A 20,675-nucleotide genomic window follows, 5' to 3' on the forward strand; every position below is an offset into this window, starting at 1 on the left:
GTAAACATGTTTTATAACTATGCTGTCAAAAGTAGTTCCTCCTATTCTTGAAAATTTAGACTGTTGTATCGTGAAAGATAATTTTGTGGTAGAGAAATAATTACAAATAGCTTGCTTATTATATTTTCTTCAAGCATACTATAGCATGTTCTGGCATGAAACGTTCATAATCTTGTGCAAACAACCAAAAATAATGTTGAGTAGTCTTGCTTTTGTCCTAATGTGAAACATGTGCTCTCTTCTTCACTATAGCCATTGCAAATACCTACTAGAAAAGAGTGGAGTGTTTGTATTTTTCATTACTTCTGTCCCCTTCACTTGCTGTGTACTCTGGAAATTTCAACTTAAGTGCTAAACTTCTTAGAGTGTCATTGGCCTTTAAGCTGTTGCTGTCCTCCAGCTGTTTACTGAAGAATGGAATATCAAAAACTATACCCGTCAAATGGAATTAAACAGAACTGCAATCTAAGAAGAGGGCTTTTATCTGCCTTTTAGCTGCTGTTTGCTATTCAGACTGTATCCTGTTACAATGTGAACTAGGGGTTTTTCCTTGTCTACTATATGCTGCATAATAATGTTAAAGGGCAGTTTCCACTAATTTTTTTTTATTAGAAAACTGGTTCTTCATTCAGGAATTGCTGCAGCATGATACCGAGTTTTGCATTATCCTTTTGCTGTGCTCTCCTGCAACAAAACTGTCTTCAGCTACAACCCTTACGCCTGAGAACCCCCAGAGTGCCTGTCTTGGCATTCGTTGCTCTGGTGATTTCTGCGCCCAGTCTGAGGCCCATTTACATCCTAATGCATCCATGGCCATCCTCTACCAGCCATGGCTAAACATGGTGCTATAGGGCTCTCGTGTGGGAGGATGGCTTGTTTCACTCAATGGGTATAAACCCGGTTCTGGACATCACAGGCATTGAACCATTTTGGCTAGTTGAACTAAACCCCAAAATGTCCCTCAGCAGCAATGGGATAACAGCCTTCTCTTGGACACCCAGCTGGCATATTTGACTTTGAACTTGTCACCAATATGAAGTCAGTGCTATCTACAATGAGTTTTAAAAGTGATGCCTTAAAAACTACGTAATTCTTCTTAGTTTCCTCTGTGCAGGACCTAATTGCATTTCTGTAATCTCAGGGGATGCACTTTGAAAGTATACTTTTAACATCAGCCTTATCATTTAGATACTCATCTTTTTGAAAGATAACTTTCTGTCCTATTTGAATGCAGAGCAGAGCCTGCAGAGAATGTTTTCAATTCCTTCCTTATGATTGAGGATACTCTTGACTCTGTGTTTTGATCAAGCTTGTATCTTGCATTCCTCTGCGTTGGGTGGTGCACCTTTGTGGCAATTGCTGTAAACATCTTGTGTCATGGATTTCCCGGTGGCAGCCTGCTTTTGCTTATTGGGGTTTGAATAATTGCAATGTACTTTGCCAAGAATGGGTCGCTTTTTTCCAGGTACCATGCTCTTGTTTGTCCATGTTGCTCATGTTCTTTGCTGATGGTTCCCTAATTCAGTGAAGCCAACCGTAAATTTTTGCCACAGTGGGAAATAATGGCTTTTCAGAGTAGGCCGTTTTTGAAGAAACTCTCTTGATTTGCTTGTGTGCTTCTCCTTGACTAGAGATCTGGAATAGTTAGTTGGACAAGCTGTCCTTTTTAATAGGAAAATCTTTAATCTTACCAAATTTTCCTGTGAATTTCAGACTTTAGTCAGTGTCTATTAAGAAATACAAAGGACTTCATCTTTGTAAAAATAGCCTTGTTATTAACTCAGAACTACTGAAAGTAAGTTGCACAAAGTTTAGCCAGCATTTTAGCCATTTATTAAGCATATGTCCTATATGCTACACAGACATTTTTCTTTTGCTGCTTCCCTCTACTGTTCTCTCTGTCTTCCAAGGAAGTTTGATTTCCTTACAATGGTTTATCATTGTTGAAGGTGTTGCAACTCATCTTTTAATTATATCCTTCCAGTGGGAAATTGACTGTAGCAGTTCCATGTTGCTTTTGATTCTCTCCAGAGCTGTACTACCTTCAGTGTGTTTCTGTTTAAAATTCCTTTAGATTAAAGATTTCTTTTTAGTTAAACAGTTGTGCCTGAGTCAATTGCTTGGGAATTTTCATGGATTATGTCTTTCAGGAGCACCTTACCCAAACGGTCCTCTGAATGAAGGAGTTCTTGAAATTTGTATCCGTATTCTTGACTCTCACCCAGGTGAAAGCAAGAATATGCACAATTTAGGCTTCTGCCCTACTACAGTAATGAAAAGTGTCAGATATCTTAGTTCCTCTTCCTGTAGTTAGGAAGGAAAACAGTCAAGGAAGAGGTCACTGAGTTTCATTCTGGAGGAGAAGAAATTGTGTTAAAATGATTCTAAACAAGAATGTTCTACACCTGTTAAAAATCTAGATCCATGTTGAATTTAATATTCTGCCCGAATAGTAGCAATTTATCTTTGCCTTACCTTTGCCTGTGTAACTTCAAGTTAGTTAGGCTCAGTTAATAAGGGAACACATTATAATGAAAATGTAACTGCATCAGTTTTACTGGTCTATGTGTGTTTTTTTACAATGTACAAAGTATTACTGTATTGAATTCTCTTTTGACTTTTAAAAAAGGAAAAAACCCATATTCTGTAGCTAAATGTATTAAAGTGAAACATTAGAGGATTTTTTCAAGCAAATTATTCAGATGGAAATACTGAACACATTTTCCTTATACTGACAACTTTTACAGTTAATTTTCTGCTGCTTAAGGGCCCAACCTTGAAATCTCTGTTGGGGGCTGAAAGCTTAACTTTTTCTTTTCTTAGTGTTGCTGTTGGAGTCTGTGGATGAAATGTTTAGCAATGTCTATTGATCATAAACTATGTTGCAGTATAGAGCTAGAGGGATACTTCTAACATTGTGATTCTCAATACCTTTGTAATACTGAAGGAATTACATTACAGTAGCATTAAGACATTGAAATTTGATTTTAGAAAAAAAAATATTAATCTGGTTTCAGTGAGATGACCAAATTCCATTATCAAGACTTTGAAATGGCATATTTTATGAGTGTATGGTAAAAAAGTACATGCAGTATTGCATGATAAACTGTGTTCTTTGGTTCAAAATACAGAATATTCATATAAATATTTTTAAATAAGTAAAACTATCAGTACTTACAGATAACCAAAGGCCTACTTTAAAGAAAACAAACCCCCTTCCTTTTTGTACATTTATTTGCTCTCTTTGTCCTATCAACATTTTGAAAAAAAATGTGTAAGGCTGTACTGATGGTTTTCCTGCTAGTATTGATTTGTCTACTCTTCCTTTTGTAACCCATAAAATTTTGAGTACTATGTGATTGCAGTATGTTAGTAGTACATTACAGTGTTCCCCCAACTTCCAGGCCACACAGAATAGTGTAAACTGTGGTATAAAAAATGATACTGTAAGAATGGCTCTGTATTGTTGGGGAATACTTTTGGAGTGTATGTTTCCCATTTTTTATTTGCAGTATTTTGCTTAAAAGGTTGAAAAGCTTTAGGAATGAAATCTATTACATACATTACTCTGCAGAGTACACTGATTCAGCTGACTAATAAGTTGATTAACTTCCTTGCTTTGCACTTTCAGGATAATTCCAAATTCCGTACTTTGTAACAAACGTAATTGGTAATTATCTGTATAATAAAATTAGACTCAAAAATTTGTTCAGATGGTTTTTCCACACCAGAATTCTGAATCTCTGTTCCACTTGGCTTTTTTTTTTTTTTTTTTTTTTTTTTTTTTTTAAACAGCTCTTACTTCAATTCATTAGGCAAGAGAGAACTAATTGGTTTGTTGTAATTGAACAAGTGCTATTACTGTCTAGGAAAAAAGACAGAGGATTTACAAGTGACCTAATGAAAAATAACTGAATATTGTTGTATGCTTTGTCATTTTTATCTTGGTTGTGTCCTGTTTTGTTTTCCTAAACTCTAAGTAAGTGAGAGAATGTTTGTAACCTAAAATTATGATAGTCCAAGATAAGGGTGCGATATATCTTTGGGTATAGAATGTGCCTAGAAGCAATATAAAGTCTGAAAAAATAAACAAATAATTCAAAATTTCAAGGCTGCTACTGCAAATGCTTTGCAAAAAAGTCAAATCAACAGTCAAATATAAAATGTTTTTACCTGCAGAGCTGAGCAAACACAATATGCAACAGCAAGAGCCAGTCATACAACTTTCAACATGATAAATAGGTCACTAGCATATGTAGAAGTTTAAGATATTGATTGATATAAGGTTTTGTCTTTTATATATTTGGCATGCTTGGATCTGCAGTTGAATGTACTTTTATGTTTGATCTTTGTTTTTATTTGTTAAAATTTTTCCATTAAAATTTTTTATTAGAAAAAAACCCCATGGCAACGCTGTTGTTCAGTTTTTAAATGCATACCAGGAAATTTATAGCTCCAGTCCTCACCATAACTATAGCACCCTCATGTATGCCATCAAAAATGTTATGTGCAAGATGGCTTGCTTTGTGCCAAAGCTATTCCTATTGCAATTCCAATGAGTTTATAGCACATATTTAATAACTGCAAATCAATAAATAGTGCAAATATTGGAAGCTTTTTTGCATAACCTTCCATCAGACAACTTCTTTCCCTTCTCTGACTCAATAAATCTACTCTTCATGTTCTGACAATTGTAAATAGAGCCTGATGGCATAATTATTCCACAATAGTGAACCAACTAAATAATTAGCTGAAAATAATGCTGTAATCTCACTGAATTAGATTTTTTAATTATGATTTTAACATTTTCTTTAGTATCTTTAGCATATAACTCAGTGTATGAAGTCACTTTTAACATACATTTTCATATCTAAATTTACATTCTTCATTCAAAACTAGTGTGTATGGTTTGATAACAGCTGTTAGGTGCTATAATAATATGAAGAATGCTTATGAAGAGCGACTGTAGTGTCATATATAATGTTAAAATAAACTGACTTGGGAACTCATAGTCTCTTTGCGAAACACAACTGTTGCTAGTTGTTTCTAGCTGGTTATTTTGCTTTGAAGTTAGTATTTTAAATTAATATCAAGAATATTTTGTTAGAAATAAACACTGAAGAAAATAAATTTTTGTTTTGTTAACTTGTCAGGTTATCAACTCTCAGATTCAAATTGGGACACTTTTTTTAATGGAAACTAATATATCTGTTGCTGACAAGTATCCTGAGATTTTAGAATTTTCTAAGACTTTGCTGCTCAACTACTGGATACAGTAGTTCATACAGAAAGCTGCAAAAGTCCTTTTGCATGGATATGAATGTAGGGCTAACTGGAGGTTATATTGTAAATTTTTGGAATGTATTTGCTATTTGTACACATTAAAAAGTGATCTGAAAGTTGGCCTTTATTTTGAATTACTTCGAGTCCGTCGAAACAAATAAAACTCTTAAAATGAGTGAAATTAACTCATTATTTATGAAAGAGGCCACAAAACAGACATAAATGCATAAATGATATAAATGTTGTATTTTGCTTTATTTGGATGAAGATCCACTTAGTGGTGTTTGTTTCCTATTTAAATTTGCAAAAATGTGTGGAAAAGACCCCACAAACTGAGAAATTTATTTATTCTTTTCTCAATTTTATAATATGTGAGTCACTTCATAAAGGCAGACTTAGTTGCTTAGTCTGTATGGGTCTTGTGTTTGCGTTGGCAGTTAAGCAGTCCTCAGTACAGAAAGCAGGTTACTACAGGGAGGGCTTATGTCACCACCAGAGATTGGTGCTTAAACAGGGAAATGAGCAATTGAAATACCTGCAAAATAATGATCCTCCTTGTCATGCAGGTATTCCATTTTTATGCAGGGTGTCTTGGGAATCCAAAAAGAAATTGAAAGGGGAATGCACATACAATGAACAAAAATGAAATATTCTCTTTAAATCATACTGCAGTTTCTGTTTTCTGTGAGGTCTCTGCTTATACAAGTATATACTGCCAAAAAGCTCAGTTTAGTGGGAAGTTTGTTTAGGTTCAGAAGAAAGTTAATACACATTTTTTGAAGTACAATTCTCAGGAATGAAGTTGACTTCTAGTTGTTTACAGGATTGACTTTTTAATTACATTTTTAAAAGTCCAAACACTGAAAATAGCTGCAGAAATTCTTACACTGTTCTGTGCTGTGTGAGCAGTGTAGATTTCCTACAGGTGTAAAGTAGGATGTGGTAATGACTGATTAAGCACATCATTGGTTTTTTGCTTGGTGGGTTTTGGGTTTTTTTTTGTACCTGCCCTGCCATTTCAGAATTCTCATCTACTTGATATTTTTAGCAGTGAAAATAAACCCCCCACATTGTTGTTATGGATTTCCTTGTCTATATTTAATTTAAAAATGATCACATTTTCTGTATTTCTGTTTTGATTGTTAGCTCCTGTGGTGAAACCAAAAACATTATAACATGAAGGAGTAAGGCTGGCAGCCTGCTTGGTCTTGAGCAGAATACAGAAACGTACTCACTAATCTTTGCTTGAGGACTTACCAGGCTTTCTTAACACACTAAATAAAACCAGCCATTTTAGAGAACATTTGAATTAAATAGCTAAATCCTGCTTTTTTAGGAGGTGTTCCAGGTTCTGAGGGTGATGTTTTATCCAATAAGATGCTGACAGCCTTACCAAACTTCACCTTATGCTTTTTCATTGCAGCTGAAGTTACTGGTAATACGTAATGTCTAGTATTTTTCACTGAAAGCCTTCAGTTGAAAAAGCGTCTGCAAAGTGCTGTTACTTACAAAGTATTAAAGAGACAAAACCCCCAAAGAAATGTTTACATTGTAGCAAAGAAATACACTAAATACATAGATTTGTTTTTATAAGCCCTAAGCAGTTGTTCCTTTGCTTTTTCTAGTGACTATGATATTGCTAGCAGTATGAATGTGCTGTTTTTGTAAAATGCCAGCTCACCTGTTTAGTTGAAGTCTGCTGAAGAACTAGACTTTTTTCAGTTCAAAGGAAAGTTATTAATTACTGAAAAGCTGAAGGCCAAACCAGAATCTGGGTAGTTTAGTGATATTTCTCAGTGGCTTAAAATAAAAATCCAAGGAAGTGGTGGAGGGAGAAGTACAGAATGATGCTGCTGCATACTACTTTTTTTTTTTTCCTCTGGTAACTGAAGGTTAAATGAGTAGCAAGCAGAATGCCTTAAACAAGATTGGTATATTGATTAAAACGCTGATTTAACAGCTCGCTTTCTCCCTTTGGAAACCTGGAAAAGATAAGCCAGCTGCTGTCTAAGAGTGCTGAGTGTCCACTGAGAGTACACTATCTATCATCACAATATGGTGATGAGAGGTGTTTTATGTTTGTGTTAATTTCCCCCACTAAATCAGTAATTATTACAATCCTGTCCCTGCTGTTTACCCTGCAGCTGTTTTTCCATTTGTCGAGAGAGCGGGTGTTCTCAGAGGACCGCACACGCTTCTATGGTGCAGAAATTGTCTCTGCCCTGGACTATCTGCATTCTGGGAAGATTGTGTACCGTGATCTCAAGGTAAAAAAAAGAAAAAAAAAGTAATCAAATTTTTGTTTTTGCAGAGACTATTGGGACAAACACAAAGTAATTATAAAGTTGCACTATTCAGAGTTAATGGGGAAAAAAAATCTGTGTTCAGTTTAAAGTTCAGTGTGTGCTGAAGGAAGTAGTTTGATACAGTAATCTATAGATGGGTACATTACTTGACTTAAACTTGATTAAAAAAGAAAACAGCATACCTTAGTAATAGCACTTGAAGGAGATCTAAACTTCTGATGCCTTTTTTTTTTTCCCTATTACTTACAACTTAACTTGGATTTCAACACAAATCTCAAATATAATTCTCAATGTCCCCAAACAAGGGAAATGGAGAATTGGGACAATGTGACTGCATTCTGTTTATCTCACCAAAGAGTTACGTTCTTATACAATTTGAAAACATTTAAAACAATACTTCAATAGGAAAAGAAGTTCAGCCTTAATTTAAAAATTATTTTGTCTTTTATATCTTGGGAAGGATTCATAATACTGGAATGTAGTTCGGCTTACATTTGCCTGCGTATACAGTTTTGTGTCCTCTGTTGCCTGAAGCTCCAGGTACTCTGTAACACAGTATGACCATGTTCTATGGAAAATAACCTCTGGTTTCAACAGGAACATATTCTAACTTATGTGAGAGGAAATTCTAAATTCCACGATGATACTATTTTATTTCTGTAACAAGCCTTCAATTTCTTGTACGGGAAATTGTGCTTTTGCATTATACGTGCGCACTAGTAGAGTTCATTCATGGACTCCTTTGTACAGGAATAGAAGAGAAGGAGGCAATGGTAGGCAAGTTCTGCTCTGGGCGGCAGGGAAAACAAAATACTGACTTACCTGTTTGTAGCAGAATCTGTTGTAACACTATGAAATGCTGTAACATATGGGAAAAATATGGGATTGTCCGGTCAAGGAATAATAGGTCATGATTTTTGATTTAAATTCTAAATAAAAAGGAAAGAGGAATTTGACATCATTAATCTTCTATTGCTGGTGTCATCTACTTTGCATCTTCTTTGTATGACACTGTTAGACTCAACTGGAAAAACCTTTGAATTGTATTTCAGGCTTTATGCAGATTAGGAAGACAGGGCTATGATTGTTCTTAGTTGGTATTTTCACTACACACCTTATAATTAGAAAAAAACCCCTTTTTCTGTTGAGAGAAGTTGTTCAGAAGTATGTTTTATTTGGTTTTAGTTCTATCTGTATTTAAAGTATTGCTAATAAAAAGCTTTTGGGAAAGTGATGCTAGCCATGCTTTTGAGATAGTCCACAGTAAATATTGCAGTAGTTTTTATTCCTGTTCTTTAAATACTTTGTAACAGGCTATATTCTCTTTTCATATCTCAAAGCAAGGATCATGTATTTAAAAAGTAATGCAAAGCATGCAGAGGTATACATACACAATTCAAGAACAGTGTCCTTTGCAAGTATACAAGGAGGAATTTACCTCAGGGTTTTGGTTTTTATCAGCAGCCTCTCTACCCACACTTTTGTCTGTTATTGAAAAGGTGGTAGAAGATGCAGATATTTTAAGGATTTACAGATATATATTAACTATTTCATGACAGTATAGTAAGTAAAATTCATCTTGATAAATGAAGGTCATGTTACAGCAAAGGAAACCTATGGAGTCTTACCAAATTACAGCCATGATTGTAACCTAGAATTACTTGATTATTTATTGAGAATATTTAGAAAATTATTTTGCTTCCATTGTATGGAGGCTGCACCAAACTTGTAAAACTTCAGAACGAAAGGTCACGCTTTGATTGACCTGGGATTGACTATTGTAAACTGTATTAAAGTTTTAAATAATTATTGTATTACAGTAATAATAATAATTATTATTGTATAACAGTAAACACTGTTAAATGCTATAATAAATATATGCTGTAGTGTTTTTTTAAATTACAAACAAATTACATTCTATTGCAAGCAATAACTCTGTATCTTTTTTACAAAATTGATGTAATGCATCAGCCAGTCCTGTTAAGAAATACTAAGGGAACATTTTTTTCCCCAACACACAGTTAGAAAATCTAATGTTGGATAAAGATGGACACATAAAAATTACAGATTTTGGACTTTGCAAAGAAGGGATCACAGACGCAGCAACTATGAAAACATTCTGCGGTACTCCAGAATACCTGGCACCCGAGGTATGATTTGGAATATATTTTTGTAATACAGTATAAAATGTTTATTTTTCATTTAATTTTAGACTGTGATGTTTGTATGCTGAAAACTGTTCACTGTAGTCAAGAACTGACAGTCTGCCTGATTAATACTATGCAGCTGTTATTCAGAATTTTATGTGCTACTGTTCTTAGTGGTGATTGTATGTATATTGATGCTGTGCTTCTTAGTGTTTGGAAAGGCCTCTAACGTGCATTTTCCTTCTCATGTTTGCCTTCTTCTGTTAAAGTTTTTATCTTCCGATGATTTCTTCAAAAATAATCTTCCATCTGCCTGTCACTTGGAACATATGATCCTGCTTAACTGAGCTGTATAACTAGTGTTTATATAGACTCAGTGGAGGCGAGAGGGAATAGGAAGGTACTGAGTTTGCTGGGTTTTATCTGAACTCCCTGGTTGCAGGGAGAGTGAGTTGGAATTTTAGATATTTCTGCTAAAAACAATAGAGTGTAGCAACCTCAGAACTGGTTGAGGTGGGCACCAAAACTTAGCAGTTTCCTAGTATGTAAGCAGAAGTGGCATCCCAGAGTATGCCACCCCATCTCTACCATTAACTAGCACTCGGAGTGCCAAACATCACACTTCTTGAGGGTTTATAAAAAGATGGACTTGAGGACGTTGTTTTGGCTCCCTTTGCAGCTCTGGTTTGGCCACCTGAGAATCTGTTGTGGAAGCTCAGTTGACCCAAATGATCTGCTCCAGTATTAGTGCTGACAGCTCTGACACTGATGCCTAGTGAGAAAAAGCAAGGGAAGCACTCTCAAAATTGTGGTTTTGTCATGTCTGGCTTCAGTCAACAGTACTGATTGCGGTGCTTGGAAATGTCATTCTGCCTCTCCCCTGGGATTGCCAAATTCAACTCCAGTATTGATGTGAAAGACAGCATTATTTTTTTACTTAATGCCAAGGATTCTGTGGATGCTGAATTAGCCCTTGTTTCCATTCCTGTCAGCGTTCAAGATTTCTACTTGACATAGTACACACCTGATACTGAGACAATTTTCTGGTCAACCTAAAGGGCTTTACAAGGCCCTTCAGTCCTACCATTTGTTTAAAGAAGGACTCTTCAAGGGATTCCCCACTTCTTGCAGCAACTCAGCACCAGCAGAAGGTCTCTATTATGTTAATCGTCTTTGAAGAAGAATGTGCCTTAGTTTGAAGGAAGGAGGTGAGGAGGCACTGATTCAGCATAGCTCTTTACTCTTATTTTCAGGACTATTGAATCCTGAGTAGCAGCAACAAGCCCTGGAACCTGTTTCAACACACAAGTTTAGATTGCCTTTCTTTTTGTATTCTGAACCTTAAAATTAAGGGATGTCAAGGAAACTGATACACATCACCTTCTGGATACTGCTGGCTGGAAATGAAGATTTTAGGATGGTCAGGTTTGTGGGTTTGAGAGTCTTTCTAAATCAATTAAAGCAAATTTGAAGTTGTCTTCAGTTTGCACTCAGGGAGGAAACTGAAACTGTTGATAGTTGGTTATAAGTTAATATGGTATGTAAAGTTAATGAAACCATTTTTGATCATAGCAAGATCTTTTGATACATTCTTTTTCTCCAACTGTAAAGGAAACATCAGTATTCTTAGGAGCCACTAACTTTCTCTTCATCCATCTGGTTCCATCTTCCTTGATTCTTTCAGCAGTGAAGAGACATCTGAGCAGTCATGCTCTCACAGTTCAGGTTTGAAGTACCTAAATAATTTTGGTTGGTTAAGAGTGTGCATTTCAGCTGTTTGTCAAGTCACCAGCTGCTCTAGCTATGAAGGCAAACTCATTGATACCTGGTCTCCTTTGCAGAATCTCATCGCATAAATTCCAAGGAAGACTTGGATGCAGGTTGTTGCTATCCTGGTTGGCAATTTCTGACATCTCCTTTGTGTTTAGTGCAGGAACTCTCAGCAGTTACCTACATTTAAGGATCCCAGATTGGCTTAGTATAGTGGCCACTTTTCTTGGGTTCCACACCCAGAATCTGTTCCAGCAACAAGAAAGAACACAAGGGTTGATACTGTCATCACTGGCATAGACTACAGGTGTCATTGCCAGCTCTTACCCCCTCATTGCCTTCTTGTCAGCAGTCTTCGAAAACATTCTCAAAGAGTGCAAATATCCTGTTCAGTTGCTTTCATCTGCTTCTCTTTCTCTCACTTTTGAAAACACGTTAGCTCTCTTCCATTGAACTTGGCAAGGGATCATTCTGGGTTTTAGACACTTAACCACAAGTTACTTGATCCAGTTTGCCTTTCTGTTCTCTAGCAGTCCCACTCCTCTCCTCCACCTTTCATTATGCGTATTTTTGGAGACTCACCCTGTACAAATCTGTCTTGAAGGAAATTGACTCTTTGTTAACCCTGGGAACCACAGAACTCATTCTCTTTTACCTCAGAGGTAAACGGTTTAGGGCAAGCAACCTAGATAGGTTACTGTTACAGTGTAAGAAGTCTCAACACCTTTATCCACACATTCTTATTTAAAAAGGTGAAGTTAGCAGTTATATGGACACCACTGCAAAAAATAAACTTTCCCTTCATACTGTTTACCAGTGCATTGGCTGGATAGTTGCTCACCCGAGACAAATGTGTCTATTTTTATACCTGGGACTGCTGCCTGATAAAGGCCATCAGGAGACTGGGTCTTCCAGTCTATTCATGTGCATGTGTCAGAGAATGAGTGTGCAAAAATCACTTCTTGTCGTAGTTCAGGCCGCAGAAGTCACTACCAGATACCTAACTACCTTTTGACAAATTGCAGATCATGAGAACCTAATGTTACAGCTGGACTTCTGTCGTCTTACCACGGTGAAGTCCTGCTTGTTTATCCCAAGGCAAACGGAAGTATATACTTCTGTTTTGCCTGATCATGGTTAAGTGTAGAGGCAGATACCTTTTAAGCTTTCTTCAGAAGCAAGATATTCTCCAGTTATGTGGAGAAATGGATTCGGCATCTGTCCTTTTAATAATACCCTTGCATCCTCCTTTTTCATCTAGGTCAGTGGTGATGTGTGCATCCCTTCTGCAGGTCTTTTGGTTCAGTTTCCAATGTACTTGTTGGCTGGTGGAAGAGGAGACTAGGACATTGTACTGTGTAACACGCAGGGGTAGCCTGAGGCTGCTGGCTACCAGCCAGGAAGCAGTTGACCCAGTGCAACTGGCAGGAATCTATACCTAGCCTGAGAACTGACTTAATATTTTCTTTTGTACTAATTCAGTGTTGTCATTTCAGTTCCAAACAAGAACTTGAGCTTCGTTCTCCAAATGCTTTTAGGGCCATTGTTTGAGGCATAGAGTCCTGCTCACAATTCCGTCTTTTTGCAAAAAGTAGATTGCAGTTGCTTCCAACAGGAAAACAGGGAGGTAGGTAAGCCAGTGTAGCATGGATTTCCTCCTTGCATGACATTCTCTCAGGTGAAGGCGTCCTTGTGGATCCATACAGAATTATTTCCCAAGGTGATTTCAGAATTATTCTTAGTCAGAAAATAAGCATACCAGTTGCTGCATTTTCCCTGCAAACCTAGTGTTTCTGACATCAAAGTAGTCCTTCTCACCCTCTGTTGAAAAGGCTCTTTCATCTCACATTGATAGGGCTTGACCTTCCATATAGGACCTGAGGCTGACTGTGTTGCTACCTGGCAGATTCAGAAAAACACCCCTGTCCATGCGAAGATCAAATGGATGGTGGGCCATAGGAAAAAAATCTAATGAGACTGCCAGGTTGGAGCCAATTTTCATCTTTGGAGCTAAAATTACTTTTCTGGACCATCACTGATTTATTGTTCATGGCACCCACCTGGAAGTTTATGCATACCTTCACCAAGCTCTGTGCTGTTGTTACAGGGTGTGCAGGGCTTCCAGCAAGGTGGTCCACAGGTACGTTCCCTTCCCATTGTCCTCTCTGAGTCCTTCCTGGTTATCCAACATCAGTATTCTACAGTTTAAAGAAAACTAAAGTAGCATTGACTGTACTTGTCTTACATAGTTATGTGCCAAGCATAAAAGATGGTAGGGTATGAATAAGTCCTCTAAGAAGAAAATAGCTGCCACTGTCAAATAGCAGGGCTTATATATGTTTACAGTACAGATGTATATTTTGGTTGCAATTATTGAAGAATAAGTAAGTAACTTTTTAGTTGTGAAATTACATAGTCTTTTGAGAATAATTTGGTTATCTGAAAAATAGTGAAATTCCTTTATCATCTGCAGTAGAACTAATGCAAGCTTTTTTTTTTTTTTTTTTTTTTTTAAATTACAGTGGTAATAGTCAATGTTTTCTTCTGCTCTAAGAATCTGTAGTATTCCCCATGTGAAAGGTATAACATATTTTATAATTTCTCATTCCTTAGTAGTTTTTCAGGAAGAAGAGATTGTTTCTTAGGAGTCTGTTTCCACTGTTATCCTTCAAAGTAAGCTGTCATATTAGAGATCATTGTGGTGTCAGAGAATAAACATAGATCCAATGAGAGAAAGATGAATTGTGATCCCATTTCGGAAACACAGATGTATTCTTGATTTTTTTTTTTTCAGAAAAAAAACCACAAAATGTTTCTTTTGCAGTGGCAAAGGCAGGACAGGACCATATGTCTTTTCCAGACAGTATTACTTGCTTAATAAAGAAAGAATAAAACTGAGAAAGTACTAGTACTTGTAAATATACCTGTGAGACATTTAAAAGCAGTTTGGATTTTGATAGTTTTCAGTTGATCTTCAAGGATCAAAGACCTGCTAATAAAGATACAGACCTCTACAGACTTTCTTTAATAGAACATTCAGGAAATGAAGCTACTTGGGCAGAGAAATAAAAGTTCTTGCAGCTCTGATCATTCATAAGCGTAATTTCTTACATGAGATTGCAGTTTCTGGCTCTCTGCATTTCAGTTCAAGTTTTTAGGACTAGAGTGGACAGTCTTAGTTATAGTAGAGCAGTCACAGAAGATAAAAGTTTAAGTACAAGAAGTTTGTTTTGAAGCTTTTAATCTTTTTAATAACAGAAGAGAAGATGTTTTGGGTATGAACAAGTCTGTAAGGGTCTTCATGGATGATCCATTCAAATGACTCTTCATAGATGTAGATGATCAGTGATATTTAGGTGTATTCTAATAACAGGGAAAATGGTAGGACCTCATTAATTTTTAATAGCATAAAAATATAGACTAGATGGATGAATGCATTCCTATAAGAACAGTAGTCTTTTGTTTAAAAAAAAAAAAAAGTAGCAAGACGATTTCAATATAGTTTATGCAGTTACTATCACTGTGACAATAAATAAGACCAGAGTAGATTCATAGCCTTTGTCCATAGGCATGAGAATATCTGCATGTCTTATAACTCATTTTAAAATGAGGCCAGTGGAAATGAAGAAAATACTAAGATCAGTTACAGAATACTTGTTTGGTATTTTTTTTGGTGATCTTTCTTTTAGAAATGGGAGTGAGAGAGATCATGTGTAATCAATTATTTCCCTGAGTTTTATCTTGGAGAAATGAAAGGTAAAACCCTTTTATCAAGAAGGAACTGCTGTCCTTCCTCACTTTTCACTCACTTTCTTACTTACAGCTTTTCTTTTTGGGAAGGATATGGCTTTGATGTAGGGGTGACCCAAAAATCTAGTGACCCAAAGTTCAGTGGGTAGATTTCAGCAAGGGGAAGCATGGTACCCTGTATTGCAGACACGGTTGTAGCAAGGAAAAAACACTTTTCCCATGCTTCCAGGAACTGAAGTTGAATTTTCTAAGAATGTTGTGGTATATGCAGATTACAAAATATTGTGGTAGAGGCAGAAAAAGCATTTTGTCATTGGTGCAGCTATACATTTATTTCATTCTTTTAATGCTTGCTTGTATGGGAGCAGGATATTTGCCAAAGGCAGTCTGGTAAATTTTTGGACTGAGAATATGATGATTTGCCACATTGTTCTTCTGATATGAGTTGAAACTAAGTGATATATAGGCAGAGAGGGAATCACTGAAATGCACTGAGACAGGCTAGCACGGAAATTGATGATTTCAGTTTTTGCAGGCATCATAGCAAAGCAGTGTTTTAAACACAGATTTTAATGCAGATAGAAGTTGCAATGTGTATGTTACAAAAGAGCTCCTTCAGGTGTGGGGAAAAGCATGAAGGTGAAAGTAGCTAACATCATGGATAAACTGAGGCAGGCCAATTGAGAGAGATTAGCTGAGGTGAGGATATAAAAAGACCAACATGTTATACTATAGAGAATACGAAGTTGTGTGGGTAATGCAGCCAAGGCCTTTTTCTTTTCTTTTCTCTTTTTTTTTTTTTTTTTTTCTCAAATGGGGGAAAGGAAAGAATTTCAGTAAAATAAGGAGGATAGCAAGGGAGGTTAACAGGAGGTAAAAGGAATTAATGAAATGAATCCAATGATCTCGCAGGTAGATTGATAGGCCAGAAAACACAGCTTAAAGAGAGAAGGTTTTTCTTATGGGGAAAAATGTGGTTGTGGGCCAGAAAGAGAGTTTGGACTAAAGACAATCATATTATTTTGTTAGTTTTCTTTTAATAGAAACTAATAGAATGTTTTGCAGAGAGGTACAAAAGGCAGGAGAAATTGATGAGCAACTTAAAATGAAGAGGAGCTCACTGGAGAATTGTTTGGTTAGGAATATAGAGGAACTGAAGGACAGAATAATTTTTGCTGTGGCTTATGCAGTTTCCTTTTTATCTCCTTTTACTTTAAATTTCATTTGAAGATAATTGAGCCATTGAAGTAATGTGCTTTTTGAAATCTATGCAACTTTTATATAAAAATAGGCACGTGCCATTATTTTCCACCTCTAGAACTACTGGGTAGAAGAGGTAAATAGGGGAAAAGGGAATTTGTGGAAAATGGCACAAATTAAGGGAAAGCAGCTGTTAGGATGTTGCTAGATGGCATCTGCATTCAGAAGGCTTTAAGAACAGTATGAACTTCTAAGAGTTGGAAAATACTGTAAAGAGAGAAGACTGGAAAAGAAACTTTATGTTAGGCTCAGTCTTCCATCATGCTCTGGGGAGCAAGTTCTCACTCATACTTGGTAACCTTTGGTAGGCATTAATAAAGATTGATTCTTTGTGATTTTTTGGGTTTATTTAGGGGAAGGGGTAGTTCCTGTTGTTATTGGGCTTCTTTTTATTTTCTTCACTTCTGTTAGTTCTTTTTTTTAGAGAAAGGATAATGAGACACTCTACCAAATTGTCTGTGTTGATACAAATGTATTGGTATTCTGGTTCACAGTGGTTTACTAAAGACTTGAGAGGCCTGTAGTGGTACTCTAACAAGACAGAATTTTGTATATTAAATTCTCTTAAGAGTGAGGTTAATGTGTGTTTGGAGGGTGGGAGATGAGTCTGTTTCTCTACCTTCAGACCTGTTTTGTTCTTTTCACGTTAAAAGTTTATTAAGAAATACATTCACAAGCAGAAATGCTGTGCTGAAGCATGATAGAGTTCTGGAAACAGATAACTCCACCATTCAGCTTTTGTACCTTGATGGCAATTTCCAGTTACTTTGCACCTAGAAGCAGTATCTGCTGTGTTGTTAAGGAATTGCATTGCATTTCTATGCATTTCTACCCTTGGCTTAGTGTCTTTGCTTCTCCAGCATTTCCATGAGATTTCATACACCCTTTGTAATTATGAGACTCCTTTATTCCTTGTCCTGTGGTAGCTTTGAGAGAAGACACAGACTGTGACTGTCCAGAAGTAGGCTGCTTGTAGCGTCTTATTCTGTGCCTCAGGCAACATTGTGCAGACAGACTCAGTCAAGATGGATGTGTGAACTCGTGTGGATGTATTTCTGGGTTTTGTTCCTCTCTTTGAATATAATCTTTTTAGTGCTGAGCTAATTATGTAGTCTCAGTTTTACTGTTGAGTTAGAGTACCTGATCAACTTTCCAACTGTAAAACAGTTTGAAAATCAAATGTAGCTTACATGCAAGACCCAACAAAATTAGAAGTGTTAAGTACGTTTTGGCAGTTCACTTTTATTATGCCCAGTCCTCAAATGTACCAGCAGACAATCATCTGAATGTTAGTTATTTTTCACATGCTTATGTGATCACACAAAAAGTACATGCTAAAAAGAAGCAGATGGTGACAGATGGGGAAGGTTGAATAAGGTGGTTTTGGAAACCTAGAAAAATGCACTTCTGTAATAGTGTAAAAATAAAAATTCTTTGATTGCCAAGTTAGAATGAACAAAATAGAGTGCCCGCAATCCTCTCCCCACCCCACCCCCCCCCCCCGCCAAAAAAACCCAACCCTCCAGCCCCAAACCCCACCCCCCAAAAAATTACTGATAAAAAGAAATGGAACCTACGAGTGTGCAATGTATATTTAGGAAAGTATGTTGTTTAGTGTTGCTTTGTCCAAGCATAGAACATTAGTTTTTATCAGGCAGAGACTTGGAAAGGTGGTAGTTGTATTCTTTCTTCCTTTTAAAATGGTGCATTCAAATCAATTGTGTTCCATGCTCAAAGAATGCTGTCAAAAGGGTCATTCCTTAATGTCATATATTGGTAGTGTTGCAGGTTGTGATAATATTTTTCTTCTGATGTCACAAGAAAGATTTTAACCCTCTCGTTACAATGGTAAATAAATTATGTGTGTAATGGGGATACCCATATGACTAGAGCTAATCTGTGACAGGCAGCGTTACCTCTTTGTCATATAGGCAAATGTAAAGCTAAGTAAGTAGAGAAGGTATAATCAGCAAAAAGATAACCGTCTTTTGTGTGTGGACCACCATATCCAAGGACCCAGCCTCCTATGTGGATTGAAGATTTGCTTATTCATTTGCATTTCATGGAGTCTTAACATTCATGTCTATTGAGTTATATAAGCAAAAAAAAAAGATTCCTTTAAAAAAAATATTTAAAAAATTATAAGATGTATTTTATTCCATAAAACAAAAAGTATCTGATCTGATGAATATTTAACTAAGTCTTCACCAACACTGATGCCATAATTATTTTTTCTTTTTATATTTGAGTAGCTGTTTGTCTTAACTTATAGTATGAGACATTACTGTTTCCTGATGAGGGAGAATGGTTTGCTTTTGGTTGCTGGCTTTTGCTTAAAACCAAAAGGCCCCAACTTCTGATAACTTGTACTCATTTTCCTGAGAGTATAGTTGGTTTGCTCAGTACCCAAACACTGTAGTTATGTTGTTGTGCTTTGCTTAACTAATTTTCTTTTGGCTTCAAAAGGGTAGTTCAAGTTTATTTACTCTCTGTTTACCTAGATGCTTCATGCATAATCTGATTCTTAGCAGAGGCACAATAGAATTTATTTTACCTGTGGAAATGTGGTTTAGTGTTGGCACGTGCTCTTCAACAGCTGTCTGTTGTATATTTGGCTACATTTTATTTCTGGGTGAGGACCAGTGTGGGGTGTGAGGAGGAATAGCATCTATGCCTGAAAATATTTTCCCTTCTGATTCATGGGAGATTCACAATATGGAATTTTCTCTTTACACTAGAATCCCAAGTACCAAATTATTTTTTCACATTGAAAGGAAATGGAAATGCAAGAAGTTGTATTATCTTGAAATGCTAGCACCTCATAAAAATTCAAATGTGGTCTTTTTTCTGTTTTGTTATCACTTATTATATTTTAGTGTACCACGTTGTGTCATCTTATGCTCCAAAGTTATCCAAAATGCTAGTGATTTGAATTTGGGCATTTTTGTCAGCTTGGCATTGCCAGCAGGGCCCTGAGAAGAACATGATGGAATGTGGACAAGGCAGGGTATCCAGAGCAGAAAGTCATTTATTGACAATAACCAGTATCAAGATCAAAAGATGGGGAACATTTAGATGGGGGTATGAAAGCATTGCTCAGTTGAACGTACAGAAGAGTTGCTGCAACAACAGATAAATTACCACAAGACTTAGACTTTCTTCTGAAGCCAGATAACCAATGATGTAACAAGAATTTGAATTTTCATGCAATCTGGTTAATCTCACCAGACACAAAAACTAATTGTCCACATATAGTATCAGACTCCTCAAGGGGAAAGATGTAACAAATATGCAAAAATAGTAAAGCAAACAAAAGACTAGAGAACAGACTAGCTCCACACTGCCCATAAATAAAGTGTTGTATTTAAACCAGAACTTTAAAGCAGAGAGCGATTTTCTAATAAAAACCATATTTTTTTGTAAAACAAATAAGTATGACAATTCTTACAAAGGCTGTCTCAATAACATGCTTGAAGCTTTTTTTCATTAATTTTCATTTAATCAATGCAAATATTATTTCCATCTCAGCAAAACCCTTTAGTTTTTCCAAGAGTAATGAAGCATAAACAAAAGCTGAACAAATATTGTTTAATATTAGTAAAAATTCAAAATAATTTCAGGAAGAATGAGCAACCAGAAAGAAATATCACAATATTATCATTATTTATTACTTCTTGCACATCTTGTATCTTTTGGCAATGTATCTAATGGAGACTACTGCTAGTGCAGTGATAATTAATACAGATATGAACAAGTCTGCAGGTTTTCTTCCAATAGTAGAGTTGGTAGAATTATGAGAGACAAGTGCCATCTTTTTGTAGACTGAAATCATCTTTTGCTTTTCATTGCTGCCTTCTGTGAAAGGTATCTCTTAATTCTAAAATGATTATTTTAGCTTTCTATTTTTTATTTTTATTTTTTCCTCCATTGTAGGTTTTACTTTTGAGGGTCTTTTTAATGTGATGTAGTTGTTTTCTTGGTTTTTTTTTTTGTTTTGTTTTGGGTTTTTGGGTTTGTTTGTGGCTTTTCTGTTTTGGTTTTGTTTGTTTGTTTTTGGGGTTGGTTTTTTTTTTTTTTTTGATTGTTAGGGTTGCCATTGACTTACAGTCCTTTGTTAGAATACTTTTTTCATGTGCAATAGCTTGACTATTTTTTTGTT

The 20,675-nt window shown here is 36.0% G+C and overlaps 1 protein-coding gene across 5 annotated transcripts in view; it reads left to right on the forward strand.

The window, feature by feature from the left end:
• Positions 1-20,675, forward strand: part of AKT3 (AKT serine/threonine kinase 3) — a 161,910-nt gene that overhangs the window by 110,809 nt on the left and 30,426 nt on the right. For all 5 annotated transcript variants that reach the window (XM_049831401.1, XM_049831402.1, XM_049831403.1 and 2 more), the window contains 2 exons: positions 7,428-7,550; positions 9,611-9,739. In XM_049831401.1, coding sequence (XP_049687358.1) covers positions 7,428-7,550; positions 9,611-9,739 — 252 coding nt within the window. The remainder of the gene's footprint in view (positions 1-7,427; positions 7,551-9,610; positions 9,740-20,675) is intronic.

Source organism: Accipiter gentilis, chromosome 28 (genome assembly GCF_929443795.1).
Source record: "Accipiter gentilis chromosome 28, bAccGen1.1, whole genome shotgun sequence".
In the NCBI taxonomy this organism is placed as follows: domain Eukaryota; kingdom Metazoa; phylum Chordata; class Aves; order Accipitriformes; family Accipitridae; genus Astur; species Astur gentilis.